The 22,068-nt window shown below is 36.6% G+C and overlaps 4 protein-coding genes and 2 long non-coding RNA genes across 6 annotated transcripts in view; 2 read left to right on the forward strand and 4 right to left on the reverse strand.

Moving 5' to 3' along the window:
* LOC128029356 (dehydrogenase/reductase SDR family member 11-like) overlaps window positions 1-2,863 on the reverse strand; it is a 44,516-nt gene extending 41,653 nt beyond the window's left edge. Inside the window, exon 1 of the mRNA XM_052617118.1 lies at window positions 2,821-2,863. The gene's annotated coding sequence lies outside the window, so the exon portion shown is untranslated. The remainder of the gene's footprint in view (window positions 1-2,820) is intronic.
* On the reverse strand, window positions 997-2,885 carry LOC128029359 (dehydrogenase/reductase SDR family member 11-like). The gene is made up of 7 exons (XM_052617120.1): window positions 2,667-2,885; window positions 1,965-2,174; window positions 1,781-1,875; window positions 1,560-1,689; window positions 1,391-1,483; window positions 1,240-1,305; window positions 997-1,127 (listed from the first exon to the last, which is right to left on the reverse strand). Exons 1-7 carry the CDS (start codon window positions 2,796-2,798, stop codon window positions 1,086-1,088), a joined length of 768 nt encoding a protein of 255 aa, XP_052473080.1. The 5' UTR covers window positions 2,799-2,885; the 3' UTR covers window positions 997-1,085.
* Window positions 2,886-4,118: 1,233 nt separating this feature from the next.
* LOC128029358 (dehydrogenase/reductase SDR family member 11-like) lies at window positions 4,119-6,652 on the reverse strand. Its single transcript, XM_052617119.1, has 7 exons — window positions 6,464-6,652; window positions 6,153-6,362; window positions 5,254-5,348; window positions 5,043-5,172; window positions 4,845-4,937; window positions 4,709-4,774; window positions 4,119-4,545 (listed from the first exon to the last, which is right to left on the reverse strand). Exons 1-7 carry the CDS (start codon window positions 6,593-6,595, stop codon window positions 4,504-4,506), a joined length of 768 nt encoding a protein of 255 aa, XP_052473079.1. The 5' UTR covers window positions 6,596-6,652; the 3' UTR covers window positions 4,119-4,503.
* Window positions 6,653-12,164: 5,512 nt separating this feature from the next.
* On the forward strand, window positions 12,165-13,269 carry LOC128029362 (uncharacterized). The gene is made up of 2 exons (XR_008187366.1): window positions 12,165-12,396; window positions 12,860-13,269. It is a non-coding gene; the product is annotated as an uncharacterized LOC128029362 (long non-coding RNA).
* Window positions 13,270-13,555: 286 nt separating this feature from the next.
* On the reverse strand, window positions 13,556-14,507 carry LOC128029361 (uncharacterized). The gene is made up of 3 exons (XR_008187365.1): window positions 14,400-14,507; window positions 13,808-13,879; window positions 13,556-13,726 (listed from the first exon to the last, which is right to left on the reverse strand). It is a non-coding gene; the product is annotated as an uncharacterized LOC128029361 (long non-coding RNA).
* A 2,013-nt stretch (window positions 14,508-16,520) lies between these two features.
* Window positions 16,521-21,811, forward strand: LOC128029363 (14-3-3 protein gamma-1). Its single transcript, XM_052617123.1, has 2 exons — window positions 16,521-16,765; window positions 19,753-21,811. The coding sequence occupies exons 1-2, from the start codon at window positions 16,679-16,681 to the stop codon at window positions 20,407-20,409; spliced, it is 744 nt and encodes a 247-aa protein (XP_052473083.1). The 5' UTR covers window positions 16,521-16,678; the 3' UTR covers window positions 20,410-21,811.
* Window positions 21,812-22,068: the final 257 nt, after the last annotated feature.

Raw genomic sequence — 22,068 nt, forward strand, 5'->3', positions numbered from 1 at the left:
ACCAACTTAAATAATAAAATACACTTACCGGTTGTGGTCCATAAACAACGCCTTCTCCAGACAAAGAGGGAACTGCTCCATCTTTCAAGAATAATCTTTGTGCGAATCCGGCATTAAACTAATTGAGATTGAGGAAGCGGTACTCAGCAAAAATGTGATGCACATAGTTTTACATGTGGATTATAATTTTTGGGAACCGAGTTAAACATAAATTGTAACCATTAATCTCCAAGTACAGCATCCCTGGGACGGCCAAACAAAGGTGATTGGACTCCGAGATGAAGATAACAGCATTTCAACGACATGGCAAACACAAACGCAGCTCTTTCTTCTTCTCCGTGGGAGTGCAACAAGACCACGCCCCCTTTTTTGAATTCATGTGGGCGGAGGTTAGTCAAAAAACTGTTTTAGTGACATCATCACTACAGGAACTAGAGGGATTTAGTCCAAACGGGTCGTTTTTTGTAGGTGAATTCTTTTAAATAAAATATCTCACTTGGCATTGAACTTTGAGCTTAGGAATTTTACAGATATTATTTATACTCTAACAACAACATTACACACTAACTAAAGTTTAAAACATGGGATCACGAAAAACGGGACCTTTAAGATATTTTGAAGAATTTTCTATACTATGGAAGTCAATGGCTTATGTTTAATGTTTGGCTTCCAACTTTTTCCAGAATAATATATTTTGTGTTCAACACCTGAAAGAAATTCATATACAGGTTTCGAACAACTATTCCCTATTCCTTTAAAATAAAAACATGTCTGGCAAGTAATAAAAAGTGACTTTTTGGTTTCTATTATATCCGCTCTCTAGAGTTTCTAAGAACCTAAAGCATTCTGCGTCTCAAAATGGTTAACACTGGCATATTTTCTTAAATTGTTTCAGTCACTACAATGAAAAATGTAATGATAAGATCATGTTGAGATAGAACAGTGTTTTTGTGTTTTGACAAAATGCATTTCATATTATTTAGAGACTTTACAATATTATTTACAACATTCTTGTGATCTTTTATTGTCTGCAAACTTTCACAATGTTTATTAAAGAGATGCTTCATCCTGTTTCCCTGTTCAGTTTATGTCAGCTGCTCCACAGGCCTCATCTGAATGTCACCAATCTACAGAGAGTAAAGGAATAACCTAAAATTACAATTCAATTATAAGTCTATTATTTCTAATAATAAGAATGTCAGAAAGACACCAAACATTAATTTGATGTATGAAGCTTACTTGAACATGAGGAGGAGCACTCAGGACATACACCACTGCGTTTGCGACGTCAGTTGCTTGCAGGCACTTTAATATAATTTTTAGATATTTAAAAGGTAAAAAAAACTACCTATAACATACTCCATGGACAAGTATCTGGATTGGTCTATACCTTTATGCTTTTATAGGTAGCAGCAGCCTTTTCTGGGTTTTGACTAAAGAGCCGGTTGGTTAACTCCGTCTCCACTAAGCCAGGAGATATAGCCTGTTAAAGAAAGAACACATAATGCCAGCAAGTGTTTAGACACATTTATTTTGAATAATCATATTAATTATCTTACTGTGGCACGTATGTGGGTCTTGGCCTCTCGTAACTCTTGCCGGAGACCCTCTGTGAGAGCCGTCACTGCATATTTGGTAGCAGTGTAGAAGTGTAAATCAGCGTTGTGGAGGACGCGATGTCCACACATACTAAAAGTAAGATATTTAGAGATACTGAATTGTCTGGTGCATGGCAAAGGTAGCAATAAAATATGTATAAAATGTTCAATAACACAAGTACCCATTAATATTAATGATATGACCATCATCAACTTTTCTTTCTTTCATGGACTGGTAAGCCTCTCGGGTGCACACTGACAGGCCAATGACATGCACCTGCAAAATATGAAGAGGACTACCATAACACAATCTCTAGCTGCATGTTTTCAGAACAGAAATACATATTTATCCAGTGATGTACATACATCCATCATAGTCCTCCAGCCACTGGTTTTCCCGCTCAACAGAGGCTCTGGGAGAGCCAAACCTGCATTATTAATGCACACATCAACACCCTGGTGCTGAACTTTGATCCAGGAGAACATGGATAACATGTCGTCTTCTACAGACAGATCACATTTATATGGGATCAGAGTGCCACTGAATCTACTACTGACACATTCTGCTGCCAGTTTCTGCAAATGAAAAAAAAGACATTGAGATTCACATTTCATGAAGTGTACAAAGCTCAGAAAAAATTGGCATTGGAACAGCAAGTAATGGCAGACCAAGCAGAAACACTGTAACACTGGCACAAAGTTATAAAGGGGTTAATTATTATACCAATATTTAGAACTTTGTCCTGCATTGTTTTCTTTGACATGAAATACTGTCTAAAGAAGGTGCAATTGTATAACTTTTCAAACTTTAAGATTATATTACTAAAATGTGATTTACCAGAGATGTCAAATGTAAACGATGACTCTAATTTCATTGTTAGGTTCTGATACCATTTACTCTTATGTTGTCCCAAAACTTTACAAGAGTGTGAGATTTAATGATCAATGTGCACGGTGCCTTTTTCTACAAATATAAAGCATTAAACTGGCAATGGCAAACTTTTAAAAAAGTAAAAAGAACTTAAATGGAACAAAACTCTTTAGTCCTCTGCTACAAATGCATATTACCTCAATTTGCTCCACATTTCTGGCACAGCCGACCACCTTCATGCCATGCTGGACAAGAGACTTTGCGATTGCAGCTCCGATTCCCACCGAAGTTCCAGTGACAAGAGCAACCCTGCCTTTCCAGCGATCCATTACAAGTTCAGAAAACTGCTACAGAAGAGCCTCTCCTGTTTGCAGTTATATTCACTGTATCCCCCTTTCTCAGGGAGTACTGATCTGGCCAATGCACGCCCAATTATACTTTACTTCCAGGGTTGCCAGATTTCACAAAAAAAAGTGAGATCCACCGGTAAAAATGTAACTCCGTTGTGGTAAAATAAACATTTTTGGTGGGGTTCCCTGGGAAAATTAGCATTTTTGGGGGAAAAATATGGGGTCACTTAAACCTGCGGACATGAAAAAAAAAACCCTGCTGCAACAGTTCAAGTAGGTCGCTGTGATTTTTGCCAAGTAAGATATGATCCTGATTTTGATTTGATGACTTTTATCTGTTGGTTTTTGATGCCATGTGTCTAAACAAGATGTCCAGGACTTCCAGCAGAAATAAAGGCCCACGACATAATAAATACAGCAGTATATTTCATTGTACACATGGGGCACTTTTCTCTGTGTGCACCTAATCCATCTGCTAATTTTTTAGTTTCATCTCACCATAGAAGCCAGTCCTATTGAAAGTTCCAGTCATGGCTGATAACTGAATATGCTTTAGTTTGCTTTTGAATGAGCTAGGAGTCTTGTAACCCTCCCAAACAACATGTGGTGATGTAGGTGCTGTTTGACAATTTTTCTTTAAGGTTTTCTGAACCAGAGACTCAACTATTGTCTGCAATTCTCCAGCTGTGATCCTTGGAGAGTCTTTAGCCACTCAAACTCTCCTCCTCACTTGCATTAGGACGATGTAGACACTCGTCCTCTTGCAGGCAGCTTTGTAACATTTTCTGTTGGTTGGAAATTCTTAAATTATAAGGGTGCCAATATTTTTGGCTTCGACTGTAAATGATGTGCAATAGCTTGCTATTATGTTCCACCTTCGCATTTTCCAGTGTAACAATGCAATTCAGTTCAGTTAAACGTGCTTAACCGCTAGGATTGCTGCGAATAGCACTTCTTCGTACTTATTCTCGTGTCACATTCATGCAGCACCATTAGAAATTCACACTTGTATTCAATATGAATATCAATATTGAATGCAGTATAGGAAAATTAAAAGGCTATTCGGTCATTTTGTTTGAAACTTAAATGGCAACTGTATGTTTTTATATCTACATCTACAAAATCTATACATAATGTTTTTTTTCTTTTTATTATTTAGATAAAAGCAATTGCAAATTAAGTTATCTGGGGTCTTTGTCATAGCTTGTTTGTTAAGCAACATTTTTTATCATATTTGACTTAAAGAATATCGATTTGGTAGTTTAATCAAATACACTTTATGAAGAAAAGACAAACACCTATTTTTAATTATTTAATATCTCACTTAAAACTATTAAAAGGTCAGAACTTCAGGCACAGAATTACCAGAAAATTGTCAAGCATCATCAGACCTGTGAATGTTTATTCAAGAAGTCAATCATTATGATGTCTAGCTAAATAAATTCTGCATCTGTACTTGATGCAAATTACTTAACGTGCTTCTTAAATAATTTCTCTGATATTAATTTGGTCTTTTAAATTCAATAATAGTCATATCAGTTATTACAAATTTTTTTTACTTCATGATCAGACAGAGCAACTTTCGGAGTTTTCAAAGATTTGGATTGGAGAGCACTACATTTCATATTTTAAGCCATTAGTGGGCTTTTGAGATGATGAGGATGTCAGTGATGCTTCCTCCAGTTTATGTCAGCTGCTCCACAGGCCTCATCTGAATGTCACCAATCTAGAAATGGAAAAGAAAAACCATTATATAAGAATTTAATCATGAAATCTTTAAGTAAATACCTACAATGCTAAAACTGATTGCAAACTGCCTATAAACATGAACAATGTCAGCAAGCACTAACATCACAATACTGTTTTCTCCAGTGATGGATGATGCTTACCTGAACATGAGGAGGAGCACTCAGGACATACACCACTGCGTTTGCGATGTCAGCTGCTTCTAGGCACTGTGATATTTAAACATGTTAATAAGACCTTCAACATGTTGTATAGAAATTAATCAGAATTTGTCTATACCTTTATACTTTTATAAGTAGCAGCAGCTTTTTCTGGGTTTTCCCTTAAGAGTCGGTAGGCAAATTCAGTCTCCACTAATCCAGGAGAAATACACTGTTAAAGACAGAGCAGACTTAGTGCCAACAAGTCTTTGGACATGCAATAATCATATTACATATATAAAGTGTTCGAAGCAGATCCTGATCCCCCTGCTCTTACTGTAGCACGTATGTGGGTCTTGGCCTCTCGTAACTCTTGTCTCAAACCTTCTGTGAGAGCAGTCACTGCATATTTGCTGGCAGTGTAGAAGTGTATGTCGGCATTGTTGACCACCCGGTGTCCACTCATGCTAAAACACACAAATAATTTTGCTGACCTGGCAAAGGCTGGAATTTGAATGCAGGCAAAAAATTATAAAACATGTCTGTACCTGTTAATATTAATGATATGACCATCATCAATATTTCGTTCTTTCATGGACTGGTAAGCCTCACGGGTGCACACTGACAGGCCAATGACATTCACCTGAACAAAAATTAAAACTCTTTATTTCAGAAATGGGTTTAGTCTGAACTCACTGAACTCAAGAGTGAACTGTTCATAAGAAAGATTGGAGTAAACAAAGTTATTTTTCAACAGTATTATTTAACACAAATAACAAATTACAATAAATACCCTCATTTAAAATGTAAATAAATAAAAACCCCAGCAAAGTAATATGCACGCCGAGATGTCAGAGAGAGAGTGATGACTTCATCGAATCACTGACTCGGTTGAAAAGAACCTCTGTCGAAACTTTGAATCAGTTGAACCAATTGCTTCGCAAAATGATTCACTGAAAACACCACAAGCTGGTGCCTCCTGTTGGTCAACACATGTTTATAAACACAGCTAAAAACGTTCTAAAAATGTTCACACACAGATACTCCAAGTATGTTATTTGAGGGACTTATTTTATGGATGGCTTGTCTATAAACGCCAAAAAGAGAATATTACCTACCACTTTTCCTTTTATTAAAGTCTACAAATGTATAAAGTCTGAGTCCGAGATCAGATAAAAACATGGATCCTACGGGTTCATAGATGTCGCCCCGAGCGGCAAACATTTGAACTGTCGAAACATTTCAGAGCACGCGTCACTGAAATCACGTGGTTTTGACAGTCTGATCACGCTACGAGCCATTGGTTCGAAACAAATGATTCCCAAAAGCTTCGAAGCTTCATGAAGAGATTCGAAAGCACCCAATCGATCGAAACAGTTCATTAGAATGAGCTACTGGGAAGAACCGATTCGCAGTAATGATTCGTTGGCTTTTTCGTGCTACTTACGTCCATCATAGTCCTCCAGCCACTGGTTTTGCCGCTCAACAGAGGTTCTGGGAGAGCCAAACCTGCATTATTAATACACACGTCAACACCCTGGTGCTGAACTTTGATCCAGGAGAACATGGATAACATGTCGTCTTCTACAGACAGATCACATTTATATGGGATCAGAGTGCCACTGAATCCACTACTGACACATTCTGCTGCCAGTTTCTGCAAATTAAAAAAGAACATACGATTCTTCAGCCGGTGCATGAACATTAACTTACTTCTCGCGAGTGTATGCTATAAAGTGTATGCTAACGGTGCATTACCTCTATATTCTCCAAATTTCTGGCACAGCCGACCACCTTCATGCCATGCTGGACAAGAGACTTCGCGATTGCGGCTCCGATTCCCACCGAAGCTCCGGTGACAAGAGCAACCCTGCCTTTCCAGCGATGCATGCTGCTTGTTACTCTCGCGAAGATCAAGTGCTGAACAGCTGACTGTAGTTACAGTGATCAGGGTTGCCAGGTCCAGCAAAACTCTTCAGTAAAACACCGCCCAAACACCCTCGCACTCTACACTATCAGCATTGCTTTTTTTCTGATTTCAGTGATTTGAGCTAGGCTTAAATGCCTATATTCTAGGCTATATTTTATGATTTATTTTATTAGGTACGTAATTTGACCACCTCCTTTAAAACTTTATTTTTCATTCTATTTAAATTAATTTGAATTAATTATGTAACATTTGGATGCATTTAAGATAAATAAAAATTCTGATAATTGATAACCAATTTAATAGTAAGCTATGTAATGGTAAGAGGAACAAGTCCTATGTGTTTATGCTTATGAATTATTTAATAATTCTATGCTTTTCCCAGTCTTTTTGATATTATCTGTCTCTCAAAATAAAGATTTTTTTTTATTTTTTATTTATTTAATAAAAATTCGAAAAGTTGCCATTTCCTTTGCAGTTCTCTTTTGGTTGCCAGGTATTCAGTTTCAAAAACAAAACACCCGACTCAGAATGTCAATTAATAATCTGTCTTAGAATCTGGCCAATGAGAACACACTTCATTTTACAGCTCTAACAGGTGCAATAAATATTACAAGGTGTTCAGCCTGTAAAATTTTCACAGGGTTAGTTATCCATTATACACTGACATACTGTATGCTGGGTTAAAAAATGACCCAAATTGGGTTATTTTGGCAACCTTTCACTGGGCTGAGTTTGACCCAACTGGTTAGGTTAAATGATTGACCCAGCATGCTGGCTTGAATTTGATATTGATTGAAAATTACTATTCGTCCCCTTGGAATTATAAGGTTCTATCTGCATTCCATTCGACTCTGATAGAACTTTATTGTTTTTTTTAAAAAAAAAAAAAGAAAAATCCCATAATGTTTACAAAAAAAAAAAAAAAAAATCTTTCACATAATGTAAATAAGTTGTCACAGAATAACAATATGGGAATAACTCAATTTTGACAAAAATGTCAGATAGAACCTTATAATTCCAATGGGACGTGTTGCTGGCTTAAAATGAACCAAAAATATTTCAGAAATTAAAAATGACAAACAGAATTACTAGGACAACAGTAATAATCAAATGGTGAACATTTATTAAGAGAAAACAGCCACAAATCAAAGAGGGTGCATATGTTTGACTACCTGCCATATGTTCATTTTATGTTAGAAACATGTTGAAGCCAGACATTGCTGAATGACAATAAACTTTGATTTACCATGAATTATTTGATGAATGATAAATAACTTGCTTCTGAGTAAAACCTCAACATAAATCAGACAGTGAGAACATAGAGGGATGTGAAAACAGAGCTGACAAGCTAATCCAAAAAAACAACAACAACATAACTCCTGGAATAAAACACTTCACGTCCATACCGCTGCTGAACTGTTGTTGTGAATACGGTGTCTATGTACCATGGCAGTCCCGAAAATGCAGAAAGCTGCAAGATAAAAAAAAAAAAAAGATGTTTTACAAGTTGTCATGAAGTTCCTGTTCTTTGTTCTAAATATAGAGTGTGTGAATAATAATAGATTATCAAACAAGTTCCTCTCATATTAGAGATATTACAAACTTGAGTGACTATAGCACTGCTGTAAATCAAACAAGCAATGAACACATATTTATTAAATTTCGAAAGTACATACAATAACCTCACCAGGATGTGTATTATTTTGAGATTTTATGATACCATAATTTTTTTATTAGCACTTATTGATTCCTGTAAAATAAGATGCATGTGATGAAACACTTGTATTAGCTGTAATATAAATAGATTATTGACCCCAAACGCTTGAAAAATACTGTATTTTTTCCTAATAATTCAATATAAAACATTGAAGAGGACACAATGCTCACCTACGCATGTTACTTTGGACTGATTTTTGCAAGTTACTTAAGATAAATAGCACCGATCTGAAAGGAAACCAAGTTGACTTATTGCAAACTAATGTACGTGTAGTGTAACATATTGATAATGAAATATATTCACATTTAATTAATTACACTTACATCTACATGAATACAGACAATGACCAGTGTATGTTGTTCAGGTCATTCAGTTAAAAATATTTTTTGAACTGGACCTCTAAAACCTTCAAAGGTGTTTAATTCTGACAACTACTGTTCTCAGATTCTCAAAAATCGTGATGCACTTCGTAAATGTATAATTCTTGCAAGTCTTCCAGTATATACAGTTCAAATCTTCACTAAAGTTAACATCTAAAATGATGGATTGAATTGGTGGATTGATGGACTAACCTAAATTCAGCAGCATCAGGTTTAACAGTAAATCTGTTTTTATGATAAATATAAGATGACATATACATGATTTAACCCACTTACCTGCACCTGAAGCAAACCTGCATAAAATGGTACAGAAAAACAGAGCACATTCATCCTTAATATTTGTCTAAAAATCCACGTTAATGATCAGTCCAGCTAAACAACAGGGCAATGTATTTTATGATTGGATACTTTGGAGGTGCATTTTATAAGAGCACAAAGACACCCCCCCCCCCCCCCCTTTCATGGTTTACAGCACAAAACCTACAGACCAAACTCATTTGTATTAGGATGGATTATATTCTTACTTATGAGTAAATTAGTGTATCCAATCTACTCTGATCCGATCATGATGACAAAATGTTCTCCACCTATATAAAAAAACTTTCACTTGATTTCAGATAACACAGATAAACCACTTATTAGCAGTTATCACTAACTAATGAATATTGTGGATGCATAGGCCCATCTTTGGAGCAGTAAGCAAACATGACAACAGTAAAATGAAGCTACATTCCCTGTAAATATTTTGATAGATGGATATACAGGATAATGTAACATAAGTCCACCTGTGGGTGTTTGGAGAATGTAACCCAGATCACTAGTCACGGTCTCTGAAAATACTGAAATACTTAAGCCATCTAGTGGCGACTCTGATACAGAAAATACGGCATCGTGCAACAGTTAGACCTTTTTTTCTTGAATTGCAGCTCTGCTTAAAATGCTGACTTGACAGAGATTTCTATAATGTATAAAATGTCCGGGTTTCGGCCTTGTTTTAGTTTTTTACATACTTACGTGACCTACAGTCCTCATACAGTAGTCTATACCCATGTTAGTATTGGTTTGACCGTCCTCTGTAGAGCCCACCTTCTCGCACGCCACGATTGGTCGATTACGTACAATACATGCACGCTATTGGTCAAACAATGTTTCAGTCATTTACCATCAGTATGAAGAAATGGCTTTCGATACAAAACCGGATATTAACAATGCCAAAGCTTTAAAATCAGTTATATTATGCACAAAGTATAATATTTATGCTTTTATAATGTAAACAAAATGGACTCGAGGCATCTCTATCTCTCTTGAATTTATTTAAAGGATATATTACCCCTGGCTCAATTATTATTATTTTGTAAACGTATTTTTTTATTATTATTATTTTGTTTCACTTTTGTCTATTTTACTTGCTTTTTACTTTACTTGCTCTTTGTCTGCTGTTGATAATTATTTTATTTTTGTAGATGAAACTGTATTTGCTACTATGTTTGTTCAATTAAAAAAAAAAAAAAAACGGATATTTGTGGCAATTTTGAAATCCCCGTCAGGGCATGTAGGCTATGTGGAAAAGCTAACCTTTAATGATAATTTATTGATTAATGTTGATGTTGATTGTATTTAAAATATCTGAAATAATTATATTTGTGTATTTAATGTCTCTAAAATGTAGCAATAATGAAGGTATTTAGCTCGTCTTACAAACTAAAGGAAAAGATGGTAATTGAATTGACCCGAATCTAAACCTGTCTGGACAATACACATCTTTTCAAGTAGTTGGTTAAAAGATGTTATCTATACCATGGCATTTATTTCAGGGATTAAGCTCGTTTTGTACAGAAATAGGAATATGAAGGATATCCAAGTTCAACCTTGACTGCTTGAACAGTGAGAACACACTTTATAGGACGCATTTTTTTTATCATCGAACCAGTTGTAAAACTTTATCAAGTTCAAGGTGTTGATAAAAGAGTCATTGGTCTCAGTGGATTGCTCAATGAGTGATTTGTGTGTCTGATAAAGGGGATGCAAACAACATCCTCTAGATTTGACCTTTAGATGCAACCTTCATCTTTCATAATCTCTGATATTAGTGTATAACAAGCATGCTGGATATGCAAATGACTGCAAATGTTTTGAAATAAAGTGATTTACTATTTTTTTTTTTTCAGCTTCAGGAAACTTTCATGTCTCAGGTGCATTGCAATTACAACTGATCGATGTTCAAATTACTACTCTTGTCTTTTTGTTATATGAAGGTGACGTACAAATGAACTGGCTTAAACTTGTAATCATGCCACTATCGCAGAGGTGCCCAAACTTTGCATTATGAAGGGCCAAAAATCAAACTTGAACAAATTGTTGCATTATATCAAAATGTATTAAAATGCATTAAAAATATCAAATTCACTTACAATATATTCTCTAAATTTCAATGCAAAAATAGAACCAAAAAAGTGCTGTAACACAAAGAAATTAGAACTGAAGATAAGCTCCCGTGGCACCCTATTTTTATGGCATGATATGTTAAATAAAATAGATAAATAGTGGAAATGAGAAAAGTATGTGTTAAGAATGTTTACTTTCTAAACTTCACCAGAGCCCAAACTGCCCATATAATAATCACCCAGGTAAATATAATGCAATGTCTGTAAATCATGTATTACTTTTTTTTTTTTTTTTAACACTAGGTGCATTATTATTGTACATCAGAGAAGTATCTGCACATCCCCCACTTCCTTCTGTGCGTGTCAAACGAGAGTTTGAGGTTTGAGTTGTCTAGACAACCAAGTCCATCTCGTGTACATCATGTTCAGGGAAATAAGAGAGCGGCCTCCTGTTTATCAAACTACCAAATACTCACGGGGGACTGGGACGAAACTGTTTAAATTCAAGCATCTGAGAAAAGTGACGCCGAAGAAAAAGTGTCTGACATTACATTTTCATTTGAGAATCTCATAACATGTTTAATTCTGCATGCATATAATATTTCTCTTTTACTTATCAGCATCTTACTGTAAAACAATGCACATTTAAAATTACACCCATATGACATTCAAATGACACCATACCACAACTTCATAAGTACATGTAATAAGCCGATGAAACAGTGTGGGTTTGCACAACATAGCAACCACCCCTCCCCCTCAGGAAAGAGCTCTACAAGTGCAGCAAACAAGATAATGCTTCAAACATTCATGCAATTAGGAAACTATTCATAAATACACACACAGAACACGTGTAACATCATCCACCGATGATATTTTCTCACAGACCAACACCGCTGTTATTTACACTGATGGACTGTCATGTTTTTAAAGCCTCACCGTTGGACTATGTGGAAGCCTGATGCAATCTGATCACATGTTTAGTAGACTTCCTCTTTATTTCTTTGTATGATTTTGATGTATGCTAAAGACCAAGGGCTTTTTCTCTCATTTCTGATCAGTCTTTTATTCGGTTTAAATGCCCTTAAAAGGAATTGATTCGAGTCCATCTTTGAACGAAACTCGCTGTAGTCCAATAGGCGTGCATTCGTGCTTCTTTAAGACAGCGACTGCAGGGCCTCTTCCTGTGGTTTGCACCATGTGGCCTAAAAAGTGTTAAAAGGCGACAACGTCTTTCTCTTCTCGCTGTTGTTTCCGGGATCAAGCAGGCAGAGAAACTGGTAAGCCACCGCTCTTCAGTATAATCTAAAATATTGGATAAACATGACTGCATTTCTGTTTTCAGCTAATAATTCGTAAATGATGGTAAACTGCTTAATGTAATTTAAATATAATTAGGTAAATTTGCTAAAACTTTTTAAAAAGTGAATGAACTTTTTTTTTTAACTCGTAGTACAAAACCAACATTTAATAGTCAATTCCAATAGTTCACGCTGAATCCACTTCACATACATTTTTTACACAAGGCGGCAAAACTGGAGGTTTTATACAGTTTTATTTTAGATCAGTTCATTACACATGCAATATTTCATTTTCACCTACAGAACGGGCAATGAAAATGACTCTAAGCTTCCTGGTGGTTTACAGTCACACAACTGAAGCTGATGCAGCTGGACATCCAACCGTACTAATATATGACCTGGTTTATTTTATTACATCATTTTGATCTACTTTTCATTTCAGGTTTCAGCAAATAGTTGTAAAATGAACATTCGGAGCACATGGAGATAAGAGGAAGCATGCAAAGAAACAATTGGTGCGAGAAGAGGAGAGGCGGGAACATCAGAGGTACAGTGCAGTCACTCATAAAGTAGACAGCACTACTAAAGGTCTCTACACAGTGTAGTGTTTCCTACTTTATGGATGAGTGTACTGTTGGCTGCGATGGACGAGCTTATGGAGAACCAAAGATGCTCAATCTGAATGTCTTGCGAATAACATATTAATAAAGATTGTGTTTCATGACTAATTGTAATGCAATATTCAATATGTGTTGTTGTTGTTGAATGTATTTGTCTTTATATTTGCATGTTAACTTGTATCAAACAACTCTGAATTCATAAAAAACGGTAATAAAACGAAGCTGAACTGAATGACGGTGTGGGAAACCTATAGTGCAGTTGCTGTAAACAGGAAGGAGATTACAAAAATAGCTCAAATCGTATAAAGACATCAGCAGTGAAAAGAAGATGCATAAAGTATAAAAACATAATTATTAAGTTATCATTAAAGCTAAAATGCACTAGCTGCTCCCAAAAGCTCTTGAATTAATCAGAAATGTATGTGCTTTTTACATATTTAATTAATGCTAAGGACAATGCGAAGAGGAAATGTCAAGTGCACTTAGAGACACACATGACACAATAAACATTGATACATCATGAACATTAGAGGAAACAAGACACATAAAATTAAATGAATTCAGTAAAGTGGGTTATAATCACAGTCTGAGGTCACTCTCATGTTCCTGGTTTCTGATTTCTTTCAGTCCCAAGGCAATGATTGTAAAAAGTTTGACGGCACAAGACCTCGATAACCATGTAGATCTCCCTGGATCAATATAAAACAGTTATTCTTTAACTTATGACCTTTAAAATACTCATGTATTGTTAACAGAGTCATAGTACTCACGTAATAAAATCCATCACTGTCCATTTCCCCCAAAACATAAATAATATCTCCTGCACGAAAGGGAAGCTCATACTAAAAGAGAAAACAACAACAACAACAATAATAATAATAATAAACATTGATTAAAAACTCTATTTCATATTTTAAAATTCTATATAGTGGTATTCCAAGCAGTTATCAATGTATTGTTTATCAAGTTGTCAATAAATCAATACATAGCTAGGATGTGAAGTCTATGTCCTGATTCTTATCTTTAAAGAAATTTAACAAATGCATGAATGAATGATTGAATAAAGAAATAATAGACCATACTTGTTATATTTATAAACTATTTTCATTGTCTATGTGTACAACCTTTCAAAAGGTCTATTATTGTTTTCCTTCTTTCAGCGTGTTACCGTAAATATCTAAAATATTACTTAAACATATTTAAATTGTACATGTAATCAACATAAAAATGTATAAATACTTTTATGTAATAATATTTATAATTATTATTTAATTTATTATTTTAATGTTTATTAAATTACAAAATCTGGTTTGTTGTCAAATAAAAAACATTTTTTTCATATTAATTAGAAAATGCAATCACCTCAATATCTATGTTTGGAGAACTTTCCCATGGGTCATAATCAAGGATGGCCAGCATCCTGTGGACCTTCACGCCATCCGGCACACTAGTTGTTTCGCTGGGTGCTAAAATTAAAGTACAAAGTACTTCCGCCCTTGCAACATATACAGCACATACTTACAGAGAATTAAAATTGCATTACTCTCAGACCCTTGGTGCATACTGATAAAAATACATATAGATACAGATTAAATATAAAATACAACTATACAAATAAGGGAATTTTAATAAATTGAAATAAAGTAAAATAAAGCAGCACAAGGCACATGGCAGATATAGTGCAAACCAGGGAAGTGAACAAACAGTGCAGATAAAATGACTGTAGTGCAAAAGAGCTGATTCAGTCTGATTAAAGTGACAAAAAGCTCAGAGAGCAGTTCTTTATTTAAATTGACTGAAGAGGTAGTTGAATTATGTAGTGAGCAGACCAATGCTGCACAAAGTGTCTGGTGCAAGTCACAGTTTGTTAGTGGAAGGGGGGAGTGGAAGGACCTGTGGATGTGGGAGCTGGGGCGGGGGGCAAAAGAGGGCAGGGGGTTCAAAGTTCAGTGGTGCCTGGGGCAAAAGAGTGTGGTGGGGGGGGGGGGGGGGGGCAAGGTTGGGAGGGAGGGAGTTCAGCTTCCTGACAGCCGGATGAATGATGCTGTCCTTCAGTCTGCTGGCCCTTGCCTGGAGACACCGCAGTCTCCTCCCTGATGGCAGCAGACTGAAGAAGAAGTGTGGGATCACCTGCGATGCAGAGGGCTTTGCGGGTGAGACAGGTTTCATAAATGTCCTGGAGGGAGGGAAGAGAGACACCAATGATCCTCAGATTGCACTGGTCTTGTAAAATGACTCATATGAAGATCCAAGTTGCTTGTCTGTTCCACCAGTCTGATATATAGACCATCTATAACCTTTTTAAGCATGAACAAAACATATCCTAAATATTACTATAATTGTGTCATCCCCAAAATCCTCCACTCCAAACAGGAGGGTCGCTAGATATGTTCATAGGGGGTGACTCATTCTCCCATATTGCATTTGTTCTTAGAAGATGTCCGATGTGCCATCATCAGCACTGCTGATATGTGGCCTCTTGACTCCCATATAAGGACTATTACATCATGAATGAGGCACCCGGAATGGCAAGCCATTTTAACATTTATTCTTTAAACATTTCCTATTTTACGTTACTAGTTAGTAGTATATACTGGTAGTTATCCTAGTAATTTTACTGTACCGTATTTTCCACACTATAAGGCGTACTTAAAAGCCTTTAATTTTCTAAAAAAACGACAGTTTGGATGCAGGATGCATAACGCAAATCCAGTCAAACATTTGACTGCAGTATCTTCTATTCTATGCGCTTTATAATATGGTGTGCCTTATAAATGAAAACAGTTTAAAATAGACCATTCATTGAAGGTGGGCCTTATAATCCGGTGCGCCTTATAGTGCAGAAAATACGGTAATTTATTTAATAGTGTTAGTCTTAGACAAATACCCATAAATGCAAGACTCATAATAGTATATGTTTTAATTGTTACTATTAGCATTTAGAGAAAAGTAATGACATAAAATGAACATGACAAGGCATTAATCAACCTCCCACTCTAACTTAATTGGTTAAGATATTACTTTATATTTCTTTGTAGTTTGTTCTGTTATCTTCTCTAAATTTAACGTAACGACTGGAATTTGCATTAATGACTATTTAAATATGTAATGGTTTTGACTAAAAGCAAGAAAAATAGTATACACATTACTTGCAACTTAAATAGCTACGGTTAACTAAAGAATAAGTACTATGTACTAGTCACTAGTAAAGCTGGAATAGTCAGAAATGCCTGAAATACATACTAGACAGAATTAGTCACAATGTATGCATTCATGGAATATACATAATTCACTTAATTATTACTATAGCAACCACATGTAGCCTAATGTGTGACAAGAACATTTAAAAATAGTGTTACCTTAAAAAGTTTTAGTAGGGTAACAATAGACAGGCCTGGGCCTACTTGTTAGTTTTAAGAAATAAATGTTGCTGCAGCTTGCCATAGCACCCACGTTTAGAACCCTGACGTAGCCCTCCAGCGCGTGAGGAGGGGCGAGGGCGGCCCGTCGGCACGAGCGCAGACAGCAAGGAACAGCTGCAGAGAGGCTCTCGTTCATTGAATTACACCGCATAGCTCATACAATATTACTGTTTCTTCCCCTAAAAACGAATAATATCATCCAAACCATAACCATCCAACATGGTTGACCGCGAGCAGCTGGTTCAAAAAGCCAGGCTGGCTGAGCAGGCAGAGAGATATGATGATATGGCAGCAGCCATGAAATCGGTAAGTCATTCTTTCAAATTTACCCTTGGGTTTTCATTTGATTGATGATGTAGTTTGACCAACGATCGCTAAATCTATCTATCTATCTATCTATCTATCTATCTATCTATCTATCTATCTATCTATCTATCTATCTATCTATCTATCTATCTATCTATCTATCTAAGACAATTATATATATATATATATATATATATATATATATATATATATATATATATATATATATATATATATATATATATATATATATATATATATATATAATTGTCTTATTATGCATAGCTTACTTTATGCTCGATCCATTTGGAGGAAAAATGCTAATAGTGAATGATCATAGGTTGAGTTACAGTAAAATATGTCATCTAACGGGAGCCTTTAATATAATGTCGTATAATACATTTTGGGATGCTGATCTATGGTAAATCAGTGCTTTATTAATGAGAGTGCAGTGGATCGGGTGTAGACTGTCTGGATCTTGGGCGGTGCCTCCCGTCTTACCCGAGCCCACATTCAAATGAATGAGACGATACATGACAAATGTAAAAAGATGTTTCAACGTCGCTTTCAGCATAAAAAAATAAAAATAATTATATATATACTAGAATACACTAAAAAATACACTAGAAATAGGCGTTTTGTCATTGTTGTTCATTAACCAGTCATAATGTCATAAATGCATCAGATTATTATTTTCCATCATCAGCATATAAAAATTCCAACTGCTTTTTTTTTCTCTTATGCATCCTCGCAATTTAGTTATGCCTTCCCATATTCATTTTCCACATATGGGAGATATTAAGTTGTTTCCTCTAAACCAACGTTAGAGGCAGCAGCATTCCTTCTAGAATCTTCCATCCTTGTCATATTGCAGTAAATTCCAGGATTCAGATTGGATATTCCTTCTCGTTTCAAACCTACTGATTTATAGATTATTAAAGGCAATGGGATCTCTTTAATTCATATTATTTCTATGTATATTTCAACAGTATTTGAGCTGGTGATTGTTCAGGGCACCATTCAAGGCCTTAGGGCGCCTTGGGGGGGGGGGGGGGGGGGGCATCTGCATCTCTAACGCTTCTTCACTGACTTCTTCACTTCTTTATTAGCATCCGAGAGAGGGCATTTAGGAGACAATTCTTGCACAGGCTTATGGAGATTTAGGAGGACCCCTTCTTTTCTGCTTTGTTAAGGGGTAACATCATGTCTTTTTTCTGGAGGGGTGTCGTCTAGCACCTCTTATATCTTGAGTGACTGAATGGTATGTTTCTTACTTAATTAAAAATGACTTGTAGATATGTGTACCTCAATACTCTTTATTCTTAGACCTCCAATAAATGATCTTCATATCAAAACAGTCATAAAGCAACTAGAAATAGATTATGGTACAAAATATGTTAAATTACAATCTAGACTAGATGGTTTGCCACTCATTAGCAGTGTTTTACATAAAACCAAGTATTTATTTTATACCAAAATGTGCAATATTAAATGAAGTGTATTGATTCAAAAATAGAGTAGGGACAGACAAGATCTACCTGATTAATTTTGCTAAAATGGTTGTATTATATTACCTTGGTCTAAATCCCAATTGGCTGTTAAAAGGGAAGGTTCCCATCCTTGCAATGATTGTTGTGCATGCAACTTTAGCTTCATGGATCAGTGGGGGAGATTTAAAGCAGTTTGATTCTAAAGTTACTTCAGTCCTATAGATAAAAGCCCATTTAGCCACAGACCTAATGGGAAAGTGCCCACGGGCCTTCATTATCTTGATGCATCCGGCCAAAGAGACAAACAGAGATAGGCCAAGCTTCAAACTTCACACTGGAGTGAGATCATCCAGCTAGTTTTTTAACTTTAAATTTGTGAAGGGCTGGCATTCATGCAAAAACTTGCATTCGATTGCAACACGGCTACCAAGTTAACAAGGTTACCGGTCTCCCACCACAACTATCTGCTACTATCTGTCTGTGAGAGGCATGCCAAATCATTGTTGCACAGAACCCGTGCAACCGGACTTAAATAGCAATAAGCTTGTTTAAATAAAACCCCTACACATGCCTGTGTTTCGTTATGAGTCTTGTCTTCCTGTCCTACCCAGTGTTCCTGTTTTCTACTCTGATCTCTACTGATCTTTCTAAGCGGTCTCTGTATTCTGAAGAGTCTGAGGGAAAAATACTGCTTTTGTGGCTGGAAGCTCAAACCACAAACCTTGATCTGAGGCACGTGGCATTTGAAAAGTGTTTAACAGCACATTGGTGCACTTACAAAAATAAAGGTTCTTTATTGGCTTTGTTGGTTCTATGAAGAACATTGAAAATCCATGGATTCTTTGGGGAACCCAAAATGTTTTTTCTGTGGCATCACTGCGAAAACGCAGTTTTGAAACCTTTATTTTAAAGAGAGTACATATAGTTCTTTTCACTTAAGTACAGAAAACCGTTGAACCCATGCCAATATGTAATTGCACCAAAAAGAGGTTCTGATATTTTCACCAGAAGGAGATCTGTAGTTGACAGGAGTGATTTACAATATATTCTCATGAAACATCATCGAACTGTATTATGGTCGTCCCAGTTTGGCAAGAGAAAAGGTCAGGGAGAAGGCCACTGTAACACATGAATTGCCACACAGCGATCATGTTAACTTACACTGCAGTTGCCCTGGAGGGTATGTGGGAACATTTCGCCTCCCGCCCCTGCCCCCACTCTCTGATTTCACCTCTAGTGTATTGTGTAGCGCTAGCGCTCTGTCATCTCACTAGATAGAGTTGGACTACTGTACAAAATGAGACGATTGCCATGGAAACTGCACTTGGCATAAAGCATTCAGCCAGATGATGAAGCTCTCTGTGGATATTATCATTATGCAATGGAAAAATTAAGCATTGTACGTTCATTTTACTGGTAACTGAGTTGTGCATCAAGGAAAGCTAGTTATTAACTTGCTGCTTTCCTCAAACAGAATTCTATTTCCTTCCTTTGTAGGTAACCGAGTTGAACGAGGCCTTGTCCAACGAAGAGAGGAACCTCTTGTCCGTCGCCTACAAGAACGTCGTAGGCGCTCGGCGCTCATCCTGGAGGGTTATCTCCAGCATCGAGCAGAAGACCTCCGCGGACGGCAACGAGAAGAAGATCGAGATGGTGAGGGCCTACCGCGAGAAGATTGAGAAGGAGCTGGAGGCGGTGTGCCAAGACGTGCTCAACCTGTTGGATAACTTCCTGATCAAGAACTGCAGCGACACCCAGCACGAGAGCAAGGTCTTCTACCTGAAGATGAAGGGAGACTATTACCGTTACTTGGCCGAGGTGGCCACTGGCGAGAAGCGCTCCACCGTGGTGGAATCCTCTGAGAAGTCCTACAATGAAGCTCACGAGATCAGCAAAGAGCACATGCAGCCCACTCACCCCATCCGGCTGGGATTGGCCCTCAACTACTCAGTCTTCTACTACGAGATCCAGAATGCTCCGGAGCAGGCCTGTCATCTCGCCAAGACGGCATTCGACGACGCCATCGCTGAGCTCGACACCCTTAACGAGGACTCCTACAAAGACTCAACACTCATCATGCAGCTCCTCCGAGACAACTTAACGCTGTGGACGAGTGACCAGCAGGATGATGAGGGTGGGGAGGGCAACAATTAAAAGTAGACAAGTTCTTGATCTAGAAACGTAAAAATGGCTGGTGGACTTTGGCAGCAGCTTTTGCCATGGTTTCCTCTGCAGCAGCAGTTCTTTATTTTTCCACGAGTTTAAAGAAAAAAAAATATCAAGGGTGGTAAAGGGGGGGCTGAAGTCCTAGTTTGAATATATACAGAAATATATATAGTTGAATGGGCCTCCCTCTTCTTGGTTCTCTTTGACATTTGCCAAAACCACTGAAATGTCAGTCAATCAGCCGGAAACGGTCGTTGTTGGTTGGGAATGGCAGCCTCACACTGGCATATGGACTGATGTATTTCAAAGGGATGCTGCTTATTTATGTTTTGGGTAGTAGAAAAGCATTTCTAAAAGATGGTAAAATGGTGTTCAAAGGGTAAAAATAGTATTAAATGGTTCCGGTATTAATCACAAGCTGACCTGTTGAAATCGTCCTCAATTTACTGGATTGGAAACTCAATTTAAATAGCTATTAGATGGAAGTGCGTTGAATAAAATTGTGTTGTTTTGAATGCACCCAAACAGATCAAGTTCAGAGTCATTGCCATAAATTCATTACAGTTTGATACTACTGGAACCATTCACTTTTTTGAAGGACAGGATAGGGAAAAGAAAGGGACTGGTCTGGTTTAAAAAAAATATTGCAGCTTCAAAGTGTGTGGTTTACTTCTGTGTTTAATTTATTTTTGCACATGCCAAGTATACGGTTTTGTCAGTGTAAGATAATTACGACGATACTATCAATGATTCAATATTGTGCATGCTGGTGATGTATTTATACAATAGCTTGACTTTATTAACTTATATCTTGGATGTTATGTATTCCTATGATTGAAAAGTAAACTGGCTTCATATTGTTTATTTATAATTTCGCAGTTCTCGTTTTGATTTGCTATTCCAAAATTGTGATTGTTAACAATAAATCGATCTGTTATGGGCGTTGCCGTTGTGACATGGAATGTTTTTTCTTCAGCTAGGCTGACTTACGAGAAACACCACGGATCACTCAAATGTAACAGTGTTTTTCTTGGTAAAGTGTAACCATGACATTGTTAAGCAACGTTTTGCTCTCTTAACAATATATAAGTGCGCTTCTTGTCATATTATGCACATTGAACGTGTGGTTTAAATTACAGTGGCGTTACCAAATCAGTGTTTCCGTGATCAACTCAGAACATGGACCATAAATTGTCAGTATTTTTTAATTCATTTGACTTTTTTCCTTACTTTCTTTTTTTTTTTTATTATTACTTTTAGCTGTATCCTGAGTGACAATATCTTGAATGTGAATAACTATGTAGCAGTTGCACAAGAGCCAAAATAATTACAACAATAAAAAGACAATAAAAAAGAACTCAAGTAGTCAAAGATGCATCATGTCAATCAATGCTGGTCGTGTGTATTGTTTTTCTATTATTGACTCATCTAAAAAAACAACAACAACAACAACTATAACTCAAAATACTGAATTAGAGCTCGAAATTTGCAATGCACGATCAAATCCAAGTCTAAGTAAGTAAGTACGATGTCAACAGGACACAACTGAATTTAGGAGAAGACCAAATGTTTTTTCTCTGCATTGCACCTACTATCCATGATTAGTGCTCAGCACTGCATTGCAGAGCTCACCTCTCCACAATATAG

Source organism: Carassius gibelio, chromosome A15 (genome assembly GCF_023724105.1).
Source record: "Carassius gibelio isolate Cgi1373 ecotype wild population from Czech Republic chromosome A15, carGib1.2-hapl.c, whole genome shotgun sequence".
NCBI lineage: Eukaryota > Metazoa > Chordata > Actinopteri > Cypriniformes > Cyprinidae > Carassius > Carassius gibelio.

Bases quoted from the DNA above. Each gene is read 5' to 3' on its own strand.
- LOC128029359 (XM_052617120.1), bottom strand. From the start codon at position 2,798: ATGGATCGCTGGAAAGGCAGGGTTGCTCTTGTCACTGGAACTTCGGTG. The intron at 2,175-2,666 runs GTAATATGCATT...TTTCATTTGCAG, and splicing joins GAAATGTGGAGCAAATTGAG to AAACTGGCAGCAGAATGTGT. The intron at 1,484-1,559 runs GTAAGATAATTA...TTTCTTTAACAG, and splicing joins AGACCCACATACGTGCCACA to GCTATATCTCCTGGCTTAGT.
- LOC128029363 (XM_052617123.1), top strand. From the start codon at position 16,679: ATGGTTGACCGCGAGCAGCTGGTTCAAAAAGCCAGGCTGGCTGAGCAG. The intron at 16,766-19,752 runs GTAAGTCATTCT...CTTCCTTTGTAG, and splicing joins TGGCAGCAGCCATGAAATCG to GTAACCGAGTTGAACGAGGC.
- LOC128029358 (XM_052617119.1), bottom strand. From the start codon at position 6,595: ATGCATCGCTGGAAAGGCAGGGTTGCTCTTGTCACCGGAGCTTCGGTG. The intron at 4,938-5,042 runs GTAAGAGCAGGG...TGTCTTTAACAG, and splicing joins AGACCCACATACGTGCTACA to TGTATTTCTCCTGGATTAGT. The intron at 4,546-4,708 runs GTAAGCATCATC...TTCCATTTCTAG, and splicing joins GTGCTCCTCCTCATGTTCAG to ATTGGTGACATTCAGATGAG.